Here is a 17,015-nt window from a genome sequence, read left to right as displayed (position 1 = left end):
TAGTCACTCATCATTCTGCTTACCCAAGAGCTTCACTGCCAGTTCACCAATCTCATCTTGGCCTCGTTGATTCAAGACATTAAACAGATCAGAGTGGGATGTCTTCATTTTGGGTTATCAATGTTCTTTCCCTTTCTCCTTCCCCTCTTATAGAGGCCATTTGCCCCAGAGTCTAGGTTAACTAAACTCTCTGCATCCCTTAAAAACAGGCATTATTGGTGCCCCACTGGCTTTCCTGGGCTAAAGACAGAATTTAATGGCAGACTTTCAAAAGAAAAAGTATGAAAGCCTTGTGACCATCTCACAAGCTTCTTGAGCTCTACTGTTCTGAGAAACAAATTATGAAATCTGTCTCAGACAGTCTGCCTGGACAGCAACAGTGCATCACAGTGCTAGCTGAGTCAGTGCATTTGCTTTTAAAAAAGGCTCTTTATTTTTTATAAACAGAGGGCCATGCACTTTCCAAGATCCACAGCACTGCTCTAGTGGGATATCAGTAGGATTTTTTTGGAAAAATAAGGACACCAAGATCTATTGATTATGGAACTGAGTGGTGGAATTTATTATTTGGTGAGTGCCAGTAGCGTGCAAGATTTTAAAGTGTAGTTTGGATGAAGTGGCATTTTTAAGAATGAACCCAGAGAAAGTTGTGAATGGATAACCTGCTCTGAGGGTGCACTATTTTACTGATAACTTGATTGCCAAGAACCGTTTTTCTTTAAGAAAGTTTTACAAAGCTATAAATATTACAATGCAGAGAATATGTACTTTAAAGAAGTCTTACCTAATGACAAGAACTACAAAGGTCAATGCAGTCAAGAATTTTAACCTGAGATCTGGAAGGATTAAGAACAATTGTCAGTCATTTGAGAGCTTACACCCCCTGCCCCAAATATCTAGCCATCCTTGGGGGAAACCCATTTGAAGGAAACACGCTAAGAAAGTACTGCTTACCAACATAAGGCATGTTGCGAAGCTCTGAACACGCCCTCACTATCAGGAACAAAAGGTACAAGATATACACAGTTGCCACCACAAGGAAGATGATTTTCATTCCCTGTAATAGAAAAAAACATAATATAGTTTTACTGAACAAGATTTATCCTATTCTTTCTTCCTTCAAATCCATCCCAGAGACAGAAACCACCATCTCCAAAAGCATGATCCATTTGTTCAGGGCAATTAGGCTGCAGGAAGGAGGCATGATACTCCCTTGTCTGTAGCAGAAGTGGCTGTGGTGGTTTTGTCAATTTTGGGATGTGGCACGGTGGACAGGGTGTTTCAAAGGCCACTTCTTTCAGTTGAAATGGTTCAAATCTCAGAAGTTTTCTAAAAATGGCCACTCAGCTCTGAGAAGCAACAGGAGGCTGTACAGAACTGATTTCTCCTGCAGAAGGGAAAGTGGAGATTTACTGAGAAAGCCAAATGTTCTGAGAATAGAAGGTGGTGGAGAACTAGGAGGCCTAACAAGGAGCTCATTTTTGGCTCACTGAAAGGTAATGACTATATTTCTGATGAGATCCAAGATGCCCTGGGTGATTTCTAACCAGAAACTACTTAATTGCAAACAGTTCCAAATGGTCTTCCCTGTGGTGACAGCTCAACATTCACACTATGGCCTTCTTTCTTAATAGTGCAGTAGGCCTATAGACACACGCCTCTTCATCCAAAAGGAAACATTCCATGTTTCCAGTACAGAATATGCAATGGAGGGAGCATCTTTCTATAAACACACAAGTCCATTTTAAAGACATTTGCATTAGCCAAACAAAAAATCTGAACAATTTTCCTTAAAATAGTGAAAATATATTTTTAGTCTTCAGATCTTCCATTCAGCACGAGGTGTTCTTTAAAGTTTTACAGCAAAAAAATAGTCAAATTTCAGCCTGAAGAATATATAATATAATGCAATACTAAATACCTGCCAGATCTCTTCACACACCTCTTCCCCAGTCTTACCTGAGTAGACATACAAAATCCATATGGAAGTGTCAAAAAAGTTTGATTCAAACTTACCTGAAAATTACCTGTGTCAACCCTGAACTGGTATGTTGGATCATGTAGTTCATTAACACTAGAAAAGATCAAAGATCAGGAAGTAATCACAGTTCTAATGGTGTCAGGTTAAACCAGAAACATGCATTGACAAAAGACACTATTGGAATTCTAGTCTTGTTATACTGAGATTATGGATATTGGGCCAGATCCTCAGCTGGTGTAAACTGGTAGTTATACTGATTTTAAATTGAGACACATGGATTTATACCAGCTGAGGATCTGACCCATTGATTTTACTTGTCATGTATGTGGGGATTCTGGGTTTTCAGCTATTCTTTATTCATTTACTGTATTTTTGGCTACTTTAAAACACAGTAATTTCCTACAAAATTTGGGTTTCACAGATTTATTGAGTTTGATTGGAGCAATGAAAAAATGCAGGATCAGACTCTTCACTCATTATCAAGTATGTATCCCTTCTAGGACAGAAGGGCAGTCTCTGATTTCAATAGCATTTTCCTGAAGCTGCATAGCTTTCCACCTTAACTACCCCACCGTTTACTTCCCCCCAAAAAAACAAAATATAAAAGGGACACAATTGTGGGTAATGTGCCTTAGAAAGCCACATCACCCAAATGGTGGGGTAGTTGTCTGGGAGTGGGATGTTTCTATCTTTATGTTAGCTTATCAAATTGGAAGGAATTCAGAAAAGAACAACACAAATTATTCAAAGGTCAGAGGGACTGATATAAGAGGAAAAATTAAACATATGTATTACTTGGCTAAACAACAGCTTGATGAGGTGAGTAGGACAGTTTACAAATATATGTAGAGTGTAAATACTGAGATGCGAGGTTCAGCATGGTCTAAGAGGGTATAGCACTTGGCGTAATGGAATAAAATTGAACAAACCAACATATCCTAACAGTAAGGTCTCTGCCTGACCTTTCCAAGAGAAGGGGAAGCTCTACTACTTGGAATCCTGTTCTAAATTGAACAAAACACTGGCGAATGTATTGTAGGGAGCCATTATGCACTGGCTGTGAAATTTATGTAGGTGTGTGTTATTAGGGCAGCCATTAGAGATTTAGTCTCAGTTTACAAAATGGGAAGATCTGACAGAACAGGTGTAGCTCAATTTATCCATTTCCGGATCACAATCAAAACTTCAAAAGACAGACATCACTAATTGTAAACCACCTCCTCTTTCCTGAACAGCTTTTTCTCACTAAAACTTAGTGCAAAGGGAAATTACTTACGTTTGCCATATACCTAATGTAACACAGGCCAACCACAGAAGCCCAACGATAAAGAATTTGGGAAAATAGAATGTTAAGCATTTCCTTTCTCCCTGTTGGGGCAACAGAAGACAGGTTAAGAACATCTGAATTCACCTGAGAGAGAATGTTAGTTCTCAACACATTAAAATAGGAACATCCATGTGACGTTATTGACATGAACTGTGACGGTATAGATCATTGTTGCAACCAAGGTCCTATAGTGGCACCAAATCTCATACAAAGGAGGTAAATGTGTCTATGAAAAGGTTATGATTTGCTGGTTATGATTATGCTATCTGTATGCATGTATCATTTTTGTATTTAAAGTTACAAGTATTGACTTCATACTGTCTGTATTTCAAACTTGTGCTATGCTTCTGGGTGATACCCCAGATAGTTTGGCATCAGCACTGCCTAGCCTGCTTGATGGCCCATTAAAGACCATCAGCTATACAACTGACCCATTGAGAGATGGCAGATACACCTTATGACTCAGCAAGGCATGCAGGGACATGCCTACAGAGAGGACTCTAAGGCTTTCAGGCCATGTGCTGGGCAGCTTTGTTTTGGAACAAAGGAAGCACAGGCCGCATGGCAAGAGACTATAAAAAGCAGCTGCATCTTCTCCATTTTGTCTTCATTCCTGCTTCTTACCTCTGGAGGAACTTTGCTACAAACTGAAGCTCTGAACAATGGACTGAATGACCCACCCAAGCTGCGGATGTGCTCCAGAGACTTTACTTAAGCCAGCAATTTATTCCATCACTGCTAACAAGCCTGAACCAAGAACTCTGCCATTACTGTATGTAATTAATTCCATGTAACCAATTTTAACTCTCATCTATATTTCTTTCTTTTTATGAATAAACCTTTAGATTTTAGATTCTAAAGGATTGGCAACAGCGTGATTCTGGGTAAGATCTGACTGGTATATTGACCTAGGTCTGGAGCTTAGTCCTTTGGGATCGGGAGAACCTTTTTTCTTTTACTGGGATATTGGTTTTCATAACCATTCATCCCCATAAGGAGTGGCGCTGGTAGTGACACTGGGAAACTGGAGTGTCTGAGGAATTGCTTGCCTGACTTCTGGTTAGCCAGTGGGGTAAAACCGAAGTCCTCTCTGTTTGGCTGGTTGGTGTGCCTCAGCAGTGAAGGAACCCCAGCCTTGGGCTGTAACTGCCCTGCTCTAAGCAATTTGTCCTGAATTGATCACTCTCAGTAGTGTCCCGCCTAAGGCCGCTTTGTTACAAGCCATACTTTGGGTTCACTCCCAAAGTGCTTTTTAAAAAAAAGCAGCATCTGCAATTTATTTTGTAAGATCCAAAGCTCACTACAGAGTGTATAAAAACTGTTAAAATCACATGTATGTAAAAACAAAGTGAGGATATTACAAGATCTGACGCACTTCACTGATTCTGCAGCTGCAAAATCCACTTCTTTCCATAAAATTGTGCTCCAGAATTTGAGTTCTCTTTTTTATTTTTTTAAGATTGTAAAATGTATGATTGCAAAAAAATAGCTTTCCAAATATGAACCAAGTGGAAACTACCACAGTGTTGCTCTGCAACTAGTCTAGAATAAGAGCTGAGAGGTGTGAACCACGCCAATAAGGTTGTGCCAGAATAGCTCAGTATTTCACTGCTAATCATTTTAGCCTCAAAGTCACATGACAGCATTCTCTATGCCGGTCCCTGAGATCTCCCTGACACAGTTTAAGGAAGGCAGCAAGCCAATCCTTGGTATCAGAAAAGTGGAGAAACACTGCTCTATAACAGAGCTCTGTCTCTTCCCTAGCACAAGGGACAAAGCACCCAAATGGCTAACCACAAATCACATATTCAAGTCATAATGCAAACAGTACAACACTACATCAGGCTTTCACAACAGCTTAGTCACTCTGTGAATCCATTAAACAATGAGCTAGAATATATAAAACAACTGATCTGAAATAAAATGGAAGAATTGAGTTTAGCATACAGGACAGAATAAAAAGTCACATTACACTGTGTATAGAATTAGTTTTGTGAACACTTTCATATTAGGCATGATTTCATTTTGTTAACAGCTTGGAAAAAGTGTACCACATAAATCAGGGAGAAAAATTAAAACTACATAATGCAAAACTGAATTAATGCTAATATCTCTGCAGCAGGTACTGAGTAATTGTCCTCTCCTTACCTGCACTCTTATCCCGTGGTAGACACAGAGCCAGAACAGCAGCAATGCACACAGGAACACTGACTGAAAGAGGTCATCAAGCATTCCAGGAAACCAACTGTTCACCAAAAATGAGAGGGGGAAAAATGGATCTGTAACAGAATGGAAGAAAAATCATAGAATTTTATTTTCTTTTTCAATTTTACCCGTTAATCAAAGGTGGAAAAAAACCCAAAGAGTCTTCAGAGAACAAGCAGATTTTTCAAAATCTTAGCAAGTAAGTGACACTGCAGTTGGTTAAATCTGAAAGTTCATAACAAATACAAGGCACCTCCAACAGGTACTCCTCCCTGTGCTAAGCAATCACTTTAAGATTTTCCCCAAGATTTCCAGTAGAGTTGGTGTTTTGTTAGCCCTTTAGTTAGAGGGCACCTACTACACAACTGTTTCTTGCTGGTTGCCTAAAGTCAGGTCTCAGTGTAGTTCTAGTGTTAAAGTTCCTGGGGACATGTAACACGGCTGCTGCTGCCTGAGCAGTCCCTCATGGCCAGAGTTCCCTTTGCAGCAAGCCCCCTCTGTTCTCTCTCATCAGGACCACTTACAGACTCCCCACAGACTCCAGCTGGGGCTGGTTTAATGCCCACAAACAGTCCCATCAATAAAGTCCATCACTGCAATCCAAAGGTTCATACTTCTCTCTGGCTCTTCTGCCATCCATAGCCTGCTCTTCACAAGGTTGCTTCTCATAACTGTCTCTCCCTAGATTTTAGCTTTCCAGCTCTGGCTTCCTTCTCCTGTCAATGTCTCCCCTGTTCTGAGGGAGAAGGCAGTCTATTCACTGGCCTCCTGTGAAGAGCTCCTCCTAACTGCCTGGAAGTGAAGGGAGCCCTGCCCCACCTTACACTACAAGGCCTGGGCCCTTAAAGGAACAGTGTCCTGGTGCTTTCCTCCCACCCAACTTCTAATTCCCTGGGACGGTCTCCTCTCTTCTGCCACCATGCCACTTCCTGGGTCTTGGTTCATTCAAATTCCTTGGAACAGGGTCCTCTGGGCCACCTCTTAAAAGGGCCAGTACATCTCATTAGAGGGCCAAATGCTATTTTGATATCTACTGGATCTCTCTAGCAATTTGGCTTGGTTTACAAGCTAGAGACTAAAAGCAGCCTCCATGCTTAATTGAGGAGCCACTGGTATCTCAGTGCCTCCAGAGAGATGCTCAGTTAAATGCAGAGGCTGGATAATACCACCACCTTTAAAACGGATAATACAACATTTATCTGATTCAGAATTTTAAACAAACAGGAACAACATTTATTTGAAGGACTGAAAGGAAATGAAACCCATCTGATTATCATGGCATCTGGCTATTGAAAAGAAGGGATTTATTTGTATGTTTTTAAAGAAATTCAATGAGTACATGGCTGAATTTTTATAAGCAGTCACATATTTTAAAGGGGCCAAGCTGATTGTAAGAGAACCCTACAAAAATGGCATAATATATATACACACAAATACCATTGTAAAGCAGCAACAGGGGAAGGAGGATGGACATCCATTTCTGTTCAATTCCCCAGTCCCTCATGGAAAATTTCCGGAGGGAATGTGCAAACAGACACTGCAAAAAAAACCAAAAATTTTATTGGCAACTGCCAGTTACTATATTACATACATCAACCTTCATCTATCTTGTCCTTCCTAGCCTTAGCAGAGCTAACAGAGACCAATACACTAACAATGTTACTCAAAAGGAAGTGTGCTCTGTTGAGTAGATTTTATCACTGGGAGTCAGGTCTCCAAGGTTCTGTTTCTCATTCTGATATGTTGTGTGACCTTGAGCAAGTCACTTAACCTCTGGGACAGCCTGAAATGGAAACCAGCTGCTACTGCACAAATCAGCATCATTTGTGTGATGCTGCCAACTTACTGTTTGATATTACTATATAGACTATAACAACATACCAATATCTGCCTAAGCTAGCCAACAAACTTTACTGACAGGTCAGGTCATGTACCACATTCATTGTTACTTGATAAAAGGTGTGTGCGCTCACTCACACACACACACACACACACTCTCTCTCTCTCACATACATTATTCTAGAAAGTGTGTAGCAACACCCACTACATTCAAAATTACATTAGGACTTTCATTCTAACCCAGTGTTTTCATTCATTATGTCAGAAATTTTCCACTCCAGTTTTTCAGAAATATTTCATTACTTGGTCTCAGCCCCGAGGTGAGTTTTTTCTTGAAAGTCTGAGCAATATTCTTTCAAACATTTTGAGTTGTACAAAGTATATGATTTTCCCCATTTGCAATACCACCCAATCCAAAAAACACTCAAACACAGCTGGACTTGAAAATTCAGGTTGAACTAAACCCTTGTTTACAGAAATTTTAAAGCACAAACTGAATTATAAGTATTTTTAAAAATGGTTTTGCACATGCACAGTAGGAGGCTTTGCTAATGTTGAGAGCTATGATACCAAACACAGGACTGGGTAGCAGTTGAATTAGCCACCTGCACTCCTATCCCCAGCCCTCCAAAAAAGTTAAGTAAGAGACTGTACTCACAGTGACCATGAAAGTAAGAACTACAAAGACAAATCGGAACCAGATTTCCACTTGTGAAAAAGATGGGTTGTAGGTTTTCCACTACAAGATAATAAAAGATAAATTAGTATATTAAGAGGAAGCTGATAGAATTTGCATAACATAACAAATTACTAGTACTTGCAGACACAATATTGCATAAAAGTCTTACAGATCAATCCACTGGCTTTCTCAAGTTTAATGGCCAAGCCATTGCAAATTCCACTGCACCACCTTAGAAAGATTAAGGCTAATTCATGCCTCGCTGCCTCCTCCAACCTCAATATTGTTATGAAAATTTCAATAAATAAAAATAGAGCTAAAGCAGCCTACTGTTCCTCATGCTTGGTACTAAATTACAGAATAAAGAAGCAGCACTGTACATTCTCAAGGTGCGATCATACATGCCAAACCACACACTAAGGCAAAAAAAAAAAGGATGAAACCAACATAGGTTAACTTCCCTTTGTTTAAGACTTCACAGTAAATTCATCAATTGACTCAATCCACTGCAAGCTTCTTTATTTTTGAAGACTATGCATGTTTGTAGCTGACTAAACTTGCTAAATTAAGAAGAGATTAGTGATTGCTAATTAGCTCATTTATTTCTCCTTCATCTGGTTTTTGCCTCACGAAAAAGGAAAGCAAGTTCTAAAAACGCGCAACTAACTTAATTTCCTCCCCCATAACAGATATTATGGATAAAATGTAGCTTATATAAACTTTTACAAAGGATCAGGGTTTAAGTTATTCTGTGGTCCACATATTAGACTTTAAAGGAGACTTGGAAAATGGTTATACAAATGTACAAGCCCAGGCACAAAAATCTATTCGCCAACACGCTCTGGCCCCTTGTGTGACTTTGGGCAAGTCACTTCACCTCTGTATGTCACTGGTTTCCCTCTTTGTCTGTCTTGTCTATTTAAACTGCAAGCTCTTTAGATCAGGCACCATTTATTTTGCATTACATGTACAGAGCCCCGGTATGCTACACACTGTGCAATCTCAGCTGGGGATACTAGACACTCTGGGCAAGCAGAGTTTTGCAAAGCTGCCTTAAAGGTCATGTGCAAAGCAAGATGATAAAGTCTATTGCAGGGATGGCCAACTTGAGCCTGAGAAGGACAATGTACATTGCCAAAGAGCCACAGTAATACGTCAGCAGCCCCATATCAGCTCCCCCACCCCCATTCCCAGCGTCTCCCGCCCACTGGCAGCCCCACCGATCAGCGCCTCCCCCTCCCTCCCCGCACCTCCCTATCAGCTGTTTCATGGCGTGCAGGAGGCTCTGAGAGGAGCAAGGGCATGGCAGGCGCAGGAAGGGGTGGAGTGGGGGTAGGGCCTGTGGCAGAGCCAGGGGTTGAGCAATGAGCACCCCCCGGCACATTGGAAAGTTGGTGCCTGAAGCTCCAGCCCCGGAGTTGGTCCTTATACAAGGAGCCGCATCTTAAACTTCTCAAGAATGCATGTGGCTCCAGAGCCACAGGTTGGCCACCCCAGCTCTATCGCTTCACTAATGTGCTGAATACTCTCCACTTACCCAGCAAAGAGGTGCATTCAGTGTATAAAGAACTAAAAACTAATATTTTGCCTTTTCATTTTAGGTCCCTGCATGCTAGCAGCTGTGACACACAGAATGCTATATGTTGGAATATCACAGCACAGCAACCACTGCTGGAATATACACCCAGCCCACAGCAGCACAGGCAGGATCAACTTCAAAGTTTCTTTTTGTATATTGGCTTTGGAGTCACTCAGCACAAACTGGTGAAGTACTGTAAACATTTTGTTTTGCAAGTCACCTTTGTACGCTATGGTTTACACTCAGCATATTTCTTCGGGGAGAATGGCTCTGCTTGTCTCGAGTACATTTTTCCCTTTCCTCCCAACACTGTGTGTGCAAAAACAAGAACAAAACCCCAATCAAGAGTTTCCTGCAATGATAATTTTCTAACCCCATATGCTTTTGGAAAGTCTGGAGAAATCCTACTAATCTCAATACACCTACCATAACAGTTGTAAACGGCCAGTATATGTTTGGGGATGTAAGATTTGAATTCACATATTAACCTGTCTAAACGAGACATTTCTTGTGAGCTCAGATCCCAACACTGCAATCAGTTGAACATGGGAATGACAGAAATGCAATTTTTGGATTGCCTATTTGTATGATAATAGCCAGGAGGCTTTTCCATTTTACAGTTATTTCTTAGCAGTGCTTGAGTTCAGAGCTGTAAGAACAAGACAAGGGTTTCGCATGTGCATTCAAGTTCTTTTCAATGGTGTGCTTTGTAAGAAAATATAGAATGGCTTTCTGAACAGGCTTTCCTTATCCAAACTAATCAGAACTGTTCTAGCTGTAATCATGTTTGAACAGCTGTTGCTGGCTGGGACTTAGTATGGCTTTCCGAGGGCTAATAAAGATTTATAGAGAACAGCACTACAGACTACCGCTCTAGGTAAGCACAAGTTCATAACAGTTCTGACAGAAGAGTTCTTCTCCACACTAGTCAGGGGAATTGTGCTAGAACTTCGACAACGGCAAATAAAGTATGTTTACAATCTCAGTGAGGATAGGGCCTTAGCCTCCACACGTTTTCTGTGCAAGTGTTTCACCTTCAAAAGGGAAATGACGTACATTTTACTATGGTTAAAGTAGCCTTCCGCAACAATAATTAAAACTGAAGATTTTTTTTTTGCTAGCATGATACTGTTCACTTACTGTGAAATTCACATTCTTGATGGGGTACATCAGCTTATTCAGATCCTCAAAACCAACAATGACTTCGTACTGAGTATAAGTCAAGTAGCCAAGGTGAACCACAATGATTTCGGCACATTTCTATGAAAACACACAGTAGAGTCAGAATACCTCATAAGAGCTTTATGCTGTAATTTATATTTAAGGGCTTACACCTCATTACGATTCAATTACAAAAAATGACTAACCTAGTGAAGTTATAATGGATAAACAAATAAGGAGATCTGAGAGAGATTCCAAAGGAATTTATTTAAGGCACTCAGACAAAGTAAAAGTTCAGTGGGTGTCAACTGCCTATCAGTCAAAATACTTTTCTACTGAGAAATATAGCTGTAACTAAGTTTAAGATCTCCTGGTACCACTAATTTTTTTTTTTTAAAGAAGACCTGCAAAAGACAAAAAGGGGTCTTCTTTTTCTTTGATATATGAATAAAACTTGAAAGCTTTCTTTAAGAAGTGGCTGCTTTTTTTTTTATATTCTACATTTCTGATCTTTGATGTCTTCTGTTGTGTTATCTTTCACTTTGAGATAGTTATGGATTAAAGCACTAAAAGACTGTCTGGTTCTGAAGTGGTATGAGGTTCTGCTGAGGAGATCAAAGCAAAGGATCGGAGAGCTTTATACCGACATTTTAAAAAATGTTAATGTGGGCCCCCAAATAAGTGACATTAGTTTTAGATTTGTCTGCGTGCTATTCTTTCTTTCAGTGTCAGAGAGCTAAGGAGAACATCAGAAAAATTCTAACCTTTCCAAAGTAGGTTAGCACTCGGTGAAGGATATTTATAGGTCTTTGTACCTATGGAACCAAAAACTGTAAACACATGAGCAATTAAATGCTCCAACAACTCAGCAGCAGCAGCGCCCTAGGCTGTCTTTGCTCAATCCACTATTTCCCCCTGATTATCCAGCAGATTAGTTCTCCATGCTGTGGTAATTTTCAAGTAATTGCACAATTTATCATCTATACCTAGGGCCCTATCAAATTCACGTTCATTTTGGTCAATTTCACGGTCAGAGGAATTTAAAAATCATAAATTTCATGATTTTGCCTATTTAAATATGAATTTTCACAGTGTTGTAGTTGTAGGGGTCCTGACCCAAAAGAAGTTGTACAGGGGTCGCAAGGTTATTGTAGGGGGGTTTGCAGAACTGCTACCCTTACTTCTGTGCTGCCGCATGGTACTGTATTGCCACCCTTACTTCTGCACTGCTGCTGGCAGGGTGCTTCCTTCAGAGCTGGGCGGCCAGAGATGGGTAGCTGTTGGCCAGGCGCCTAGCTCTGAAGGCAGCACAGAAGTAAGGGTGGCAATACCGCAACCCCTCTAAAATAACCTTGCAACCCCCCTGCAACTCCCTTTTGGGTCAGGACCCCCAATTTGAGAAATGCTGGTCTCCCCCCTGAAATCTGTATAGTATAAGAACGGCCATATTGGGTCAGACCAAAGGTCCATCTAGCCCAGTATCCTGTCTTCTGACAGTGGCCAATGCCAGGTGGCCCCAGAGAGAATGAACGAAACAGGTAATCAAATGATTCATCCCCTGTTGCCCATTCCCAGCTACTGGCAAACACAGGATAGCAACACCATCCCTGTCCATCCTGGCTAATAGCCATTGATTGACCTATCCTCCATGAACTTATTTAGTTCTTTTTTGAACCCTGTTATAGTCTTGGCCTTCACAACATCCTCTGGCAAGGAGTTCCACGGGTTGACTGTGTGTTGTGTGGAAAAAATACTTCCTTTTGTTTGTTTTAAACCTGCTGCCTATTAATTTCATTTGGTGACCCTAGTTCTTGTGTTATGAGAAGGAATAAATAACACTTCCTTGTTTACTTTCTCCACACCAGTCATGATTTTATAGACCTCTATCATATCCCCTGTTAGTCGTCTCTTTTCCAAGCTGAAAAGTCACAGTCTTAATCTCTTCTCATATGGCAGCTGTTCCATACCTCTAATCATCTTTGTTGCCCTTTAATGAACCTTTCCCAATTCCAATGTATCTTTTTTGAGATGGGGTGACCACTTCTGCATGCAGTATTCAAGATGCGGGCGTACCATGGATTTATATAGAGGCAATATGATATTTTCTGTCTTATTATCTATCCCTTTCTCAATGATTCCCAACACTCTGTTTGCTTTTTTGACTGGCGCTGCACACTGAGTGGATATTTTCAGAGAACTATTCACAATGACTCCAAGATCTCTTTCTTGAGTTGTAACAGCTAATTTAGACCCCATCATTTTATATGTATAGTTGGGATTTTTTTCCAAGGTGCATTACTTTGCATTTTCAACATTGAATTTCATCTGCCATTTTGTTGCCTGGTCACCCAGTTTTGAGAGATCCTTTTGTAGCTCTTCGCAGTCTGACTGGGACTTAACTATTTCGAGCAATTTAGTATCATTGGCAAATTTTGCCACCTCACTGTTTACCCCTTTTTCCAGATCATTTATGAATATATTGAATAGAACTGGGCCCAGTACAGACCCCTGAGGGACACCACTATTTACCTCTCTTCATTCTGAAAACTGACCATTTATTCCTACCCTTTGTTTCCTATCTTTTAACCAGTTACCAATCCATGAGAGGACCTTCCCTCTTATCCCATGACAGCTTACTTTGCTGAAGAGCCTTTGGTGAGGGACCTTGTCAAAGGCTTTCTGAAAATCTAAATACACTATATCCACTGGATCCCCCTTATCCACATGCTTGTTGACCCCCTCAAAGAATTCTAGTAGATTGGTGAGGCAGGATTTTCCTTTACAAAAATCATGTTGACTCTTCCCCCAACAAATTATGTTCATCTATGTGTCTGACAGTTTTGTTCTTTACTATGATTTCAACCAGTTTGCCCGGTACTGAAGTCAGGTTTACCGGCCTGTAATTGCCGGGATCACTTCTGGAGCCCTTTTTAAGAATTGGCATCACATTAGTTATCCGCCAGTCATTTGGTACAGAAGCTGATTTAAAGGATAGGTTACAGACTACAGTTAGAAATTCTGCAATTTCACATTTGAGTTCCTTCAGAACTCTTGGGTGAATACCATCTGGTCCTGGTGACTTATTACAGTTTAGTTTATCAATTTGTTCCAAAACTTCCTCTAATGATACCTCAATGACAGTTCCTCAGATTTGTCACCTAAAAAATAGGGCAGGGGTAGGCAACCTGTGGCACGCGAGCGGATTTTCAGTGGCACTCAGACTGCCCAGGTCCTGGCCACCAGTCCGGGGGGCTCTGCATTTTAATTTAATTTTAAATTAAGCTTCTTAAACATTTTAAAAACCTTATTTACTTTACATACAACAATAGTTTAGTTATATATTATAGACTTATAGAAAGAGACCTTCTAAAAACATTAAAATGTATTACTGGCACGCAAAACCTTAAATTAGAGTGAATAAATGAAGACTCGGCACACCACTTCTGAAAGGTTGCCAACCCCTGAAATAGGGTAAATGCACACAAAAGACCAGATTTCATGGTGGGATACCAGATTTCACAGTCCATGATACGTTTTTCATGACCGTCAATTTGGTAGGGCCCTATCTATACCCAGTAAGAAAGGGACACGGCTTATATTCTTAAGTCTGCCCATTTGTAAGCAGTTTCCATTTCAACCAACAAGATTGCAGTACAAATACACAGGGCCGTCCTTATCCATACGCAAAGTACGCAGCTGTGTACGGCACCAGGAAATTTGGGGCACCAAATTTCCTGGTGCCCTGTGCAGCTGCGTGCTGCTCCAGCCGCTGCTCCGGCTCTTCCCCAGCTTCCTCCAGCTCTTCCCTGCTCCGCCCCGCTCATTCCCTGCCCCAGCCCCGCCTCTTCCCACCCCTGCTCTGCCCCAGCCCCACCCCCCACTCCCCTGAGCTCTGCAGCATGGCCGGGCCTGCACTCACCGGCGGTGGGAAGTGCAGCGACCCGGCCCCAGCCGCACCGCCAGAGAGTGCTGGGGGGTGGTTCCCCTCTGCCCCCCAAGCCAGCCCCGTGTCCCCCCCGCAGAGGCCTGGGGTCCTACACACCCCGCGGGGGGGCTGCGTAGGGCCCCAGAATTGCTAGGGAGAGCCCTGCAAATACACCTTTGCACCCTGCTCAAGTTTCTAACTCCAACAGCTGTGACATTTCAGTGGATCTCTCCCAGGACAGTGCTGGGAACTCGAAGAATGCAGGGGAAGAGATACACTCTGGTACTTCCATTGCTTAGTTGTGAAAGGAATTGAAGTCTAGGTAGAAAGAAACTAAATTTCCAGACACTGGTCAGGTGAATGACATTTATTACCTTTCCCACTGGTCCTGACTAGTCATCCAGAGTTCAATGTTACTCAGGTAAGACCCAGAGTTAATCGAACTTTCAACATGTATATAGTATAGACAGTCTACTGGTTTTTGGAAGAGACTACTCTTGAAAGAGTGAGAGTAATAAATCTTTGGAACAATTTTTTACCAAGAGTTGTGGAAGATTCTCCATCACTGGCAATTTTTAAATCAAGATTGGATGTTCTTCTAAAAGATATGCTCTAGTTCAAACAGAAATTATTTCAGGGAAGTTCTAGCCCCTGTGTTATGCAGGTCAGACTAGATTATCACAGTTGTCCCTTCTGACCACAGAATCTATGAAAGATGCCAGATTGTCCTCCAGTCTCTGTTGCTGTCAAAGTGAGTCAACAGAACCAAGAGAAACAGAAGGTGCACGATACTGTTGTGATAATGCATGAAACTTTCATAACCACTTAAATGACTAGAAGCCTAGCCCTGAATGTCAATAGGATTTGGGTTCATAAGTCATTTAGGGACATTTAAACATTTTACCTAATCTTTTTATTATTTTCTTTTTTACATCTTGTAGAGGGGATCACAAGCCAGAAAACTAGAAGCAGCATCTAGACTGACTTAAGACATTCAAAACATTCAGAATGCCCACGTATAAGTGAGACAAAGTGAACAAGCAGAGACAGAGCATCTCTTAACACACTCACATGTTACAAATATTTGAAATATTTCACTAAGCCTTCCAAAGAAATAGCCTGATGGCACAGAGGAGAATTTGGGGGAATTTTTGGGTCACAGGTTGGCAGGACAGGGTGGGTCTCACACTCCTCTAAAACCCTTCTATATTGAAATCCTTAAAGAAATACCATCAGTCATGAAGCAGTGCAAGAGGAAGGGGGAAATGGAGTGTGCAAGATTCAACTGTCTTGAGTCAGCCTAAAGGCTAACTAATGATTGGGGACTTTAAAAAGAAAAAGAAAAAAAAAAAAAAAAAGAATCCAGCAGAGATAAGAAAAAAAATGTCAAGTCCAGAATATCTGACTTATGATTAGGGCCCTACCAAATTCACGGTCGTGAAAAACACATCCCGGACCATGAAATCTGATCTCCCACCGTGAAATCTGGTCTTTTGTGTGCTTTAACCCTATATTATAAAGATTTCATGAGGGACACCAGCATTTCTCAAATTGGGGTTTCTGACTCAAAAGGGAGTTGCGGTGGGGGGGGAGGGGAGTGGAGTCACAAGGGTTATTTTAGAAGGGAGGCACGATATTGCCAGCCTTACTTCTGCGCTGCCTTCAGAGCTGGTGGCCAGGCACCCAGCTCTGAAGGCAGCGCCCCGTCAGCAGCAGCGCAGAAGTAATGATGGCTTGATATGGTACTGCCACCCTTACTTCTGTGATGCTGCCTTCAGAGCTGGGCGGCCAGAGAGTGGCGTCTGTTGACTGAGGACCCAGCTCTGCAGGCAGCAGTGCAGAAGTAAGGGTGGCAATACCATATCATGCCATCCTTACTTCTGTGCTGCTGCTAGCGATGGCTCTACCTTCAGAGCTTGGCTCCCGGCCAGCAGCCACTGCTCTCCAGCTGCCCAGCTCTGAAGGCAGCACCGCCACCAGCAGCAGCGCAGAAGTAAGGGTAGCAGTACTGAAACCCACCCTACAATAATCTTGAGACCCCCACCCCACAACTCCTTTTTGGGTCAGGACCCCTACAATTACAACACCATGAAATTTCAGATTTAAATAGCTAAAATCATGAAATTTACTATTTTTAAAATCCTATGACCATGAAGTTGACCAAAATGGATGGTGAATTTGGTAGGGCCCTAATTATTATGTATGGTCCTCACTGTGTAATTAAGATCTTTCTTCTAAAGAAAGTCTCACTCATGAGGAGCTGTAGTTTCATGGCTCTTTAAGTTAAACTAACTCAAATCTTAGATGCTGAAGAAAAGG

General features: G+C 41.5%; 1 protein-coding gene across 1 annotated transcript in view; it reads right to left on the bottom strand.

The window, feature by feature from the left end:
- Window positions 1-17,015, bottom strand: part of TMEM181 (transmembrane protein 181) — a 42,212-nt gene that overhangs the window by 6,967 nt on the left and 18,230 nt on the right. Inside the window, exons 6-13 of the mRNA XM_065401198.1 lie at window positions 10,751-10,870; window positions 8,011-8,091; window positions 6,951-7,050; window positions 5,457-5,587; window positions 3,258-3,349; window positions 2,017-2,074; window positions 955-1,057; window positions 785-836 (exon numbers count right to left, since the gene is read on the bottom strand). Coding sequence (XP_065257270.1) covers window positions 785-836; window positions 955-1,057; window positions 2,017-2,074; window positions 3,258-3,349; window positions 5,457-5,587; window positions 6,951-7,050; window positions 8,011-8,091; window positions 10,751-10,870 — 737 coding nt within the window. The remainder of the gene's footprint in view (window positions 1-784; window positions 837-954; window positions 1,058-2,016; window positions 2,075-3,257; window positions 3,350-5,456; window positions 5,588-6,950; window positions 7,051-8,010; window positions 8,092-10,750; window positions 10,871-17,015) is intronic.

The sequence above is a fragment of the Emys orbicularis genome, chromosome 3, assembly GCF_028017835.1.
Source record: "Emys orbicularis isolate rEmyOrb1 chromosome 3, rEmyOrb1.hap1, whole genome shotgun sequence".
Taxonomy (NCBI): domain Eukaryota; kingdom Metazoa; phylum Chordata; order Testudines; family Emydidae; genus Emys; species Emys orbicularis.
This window is presented reverse-complemented; position numbering and strand designations above follow the sequence as displayed.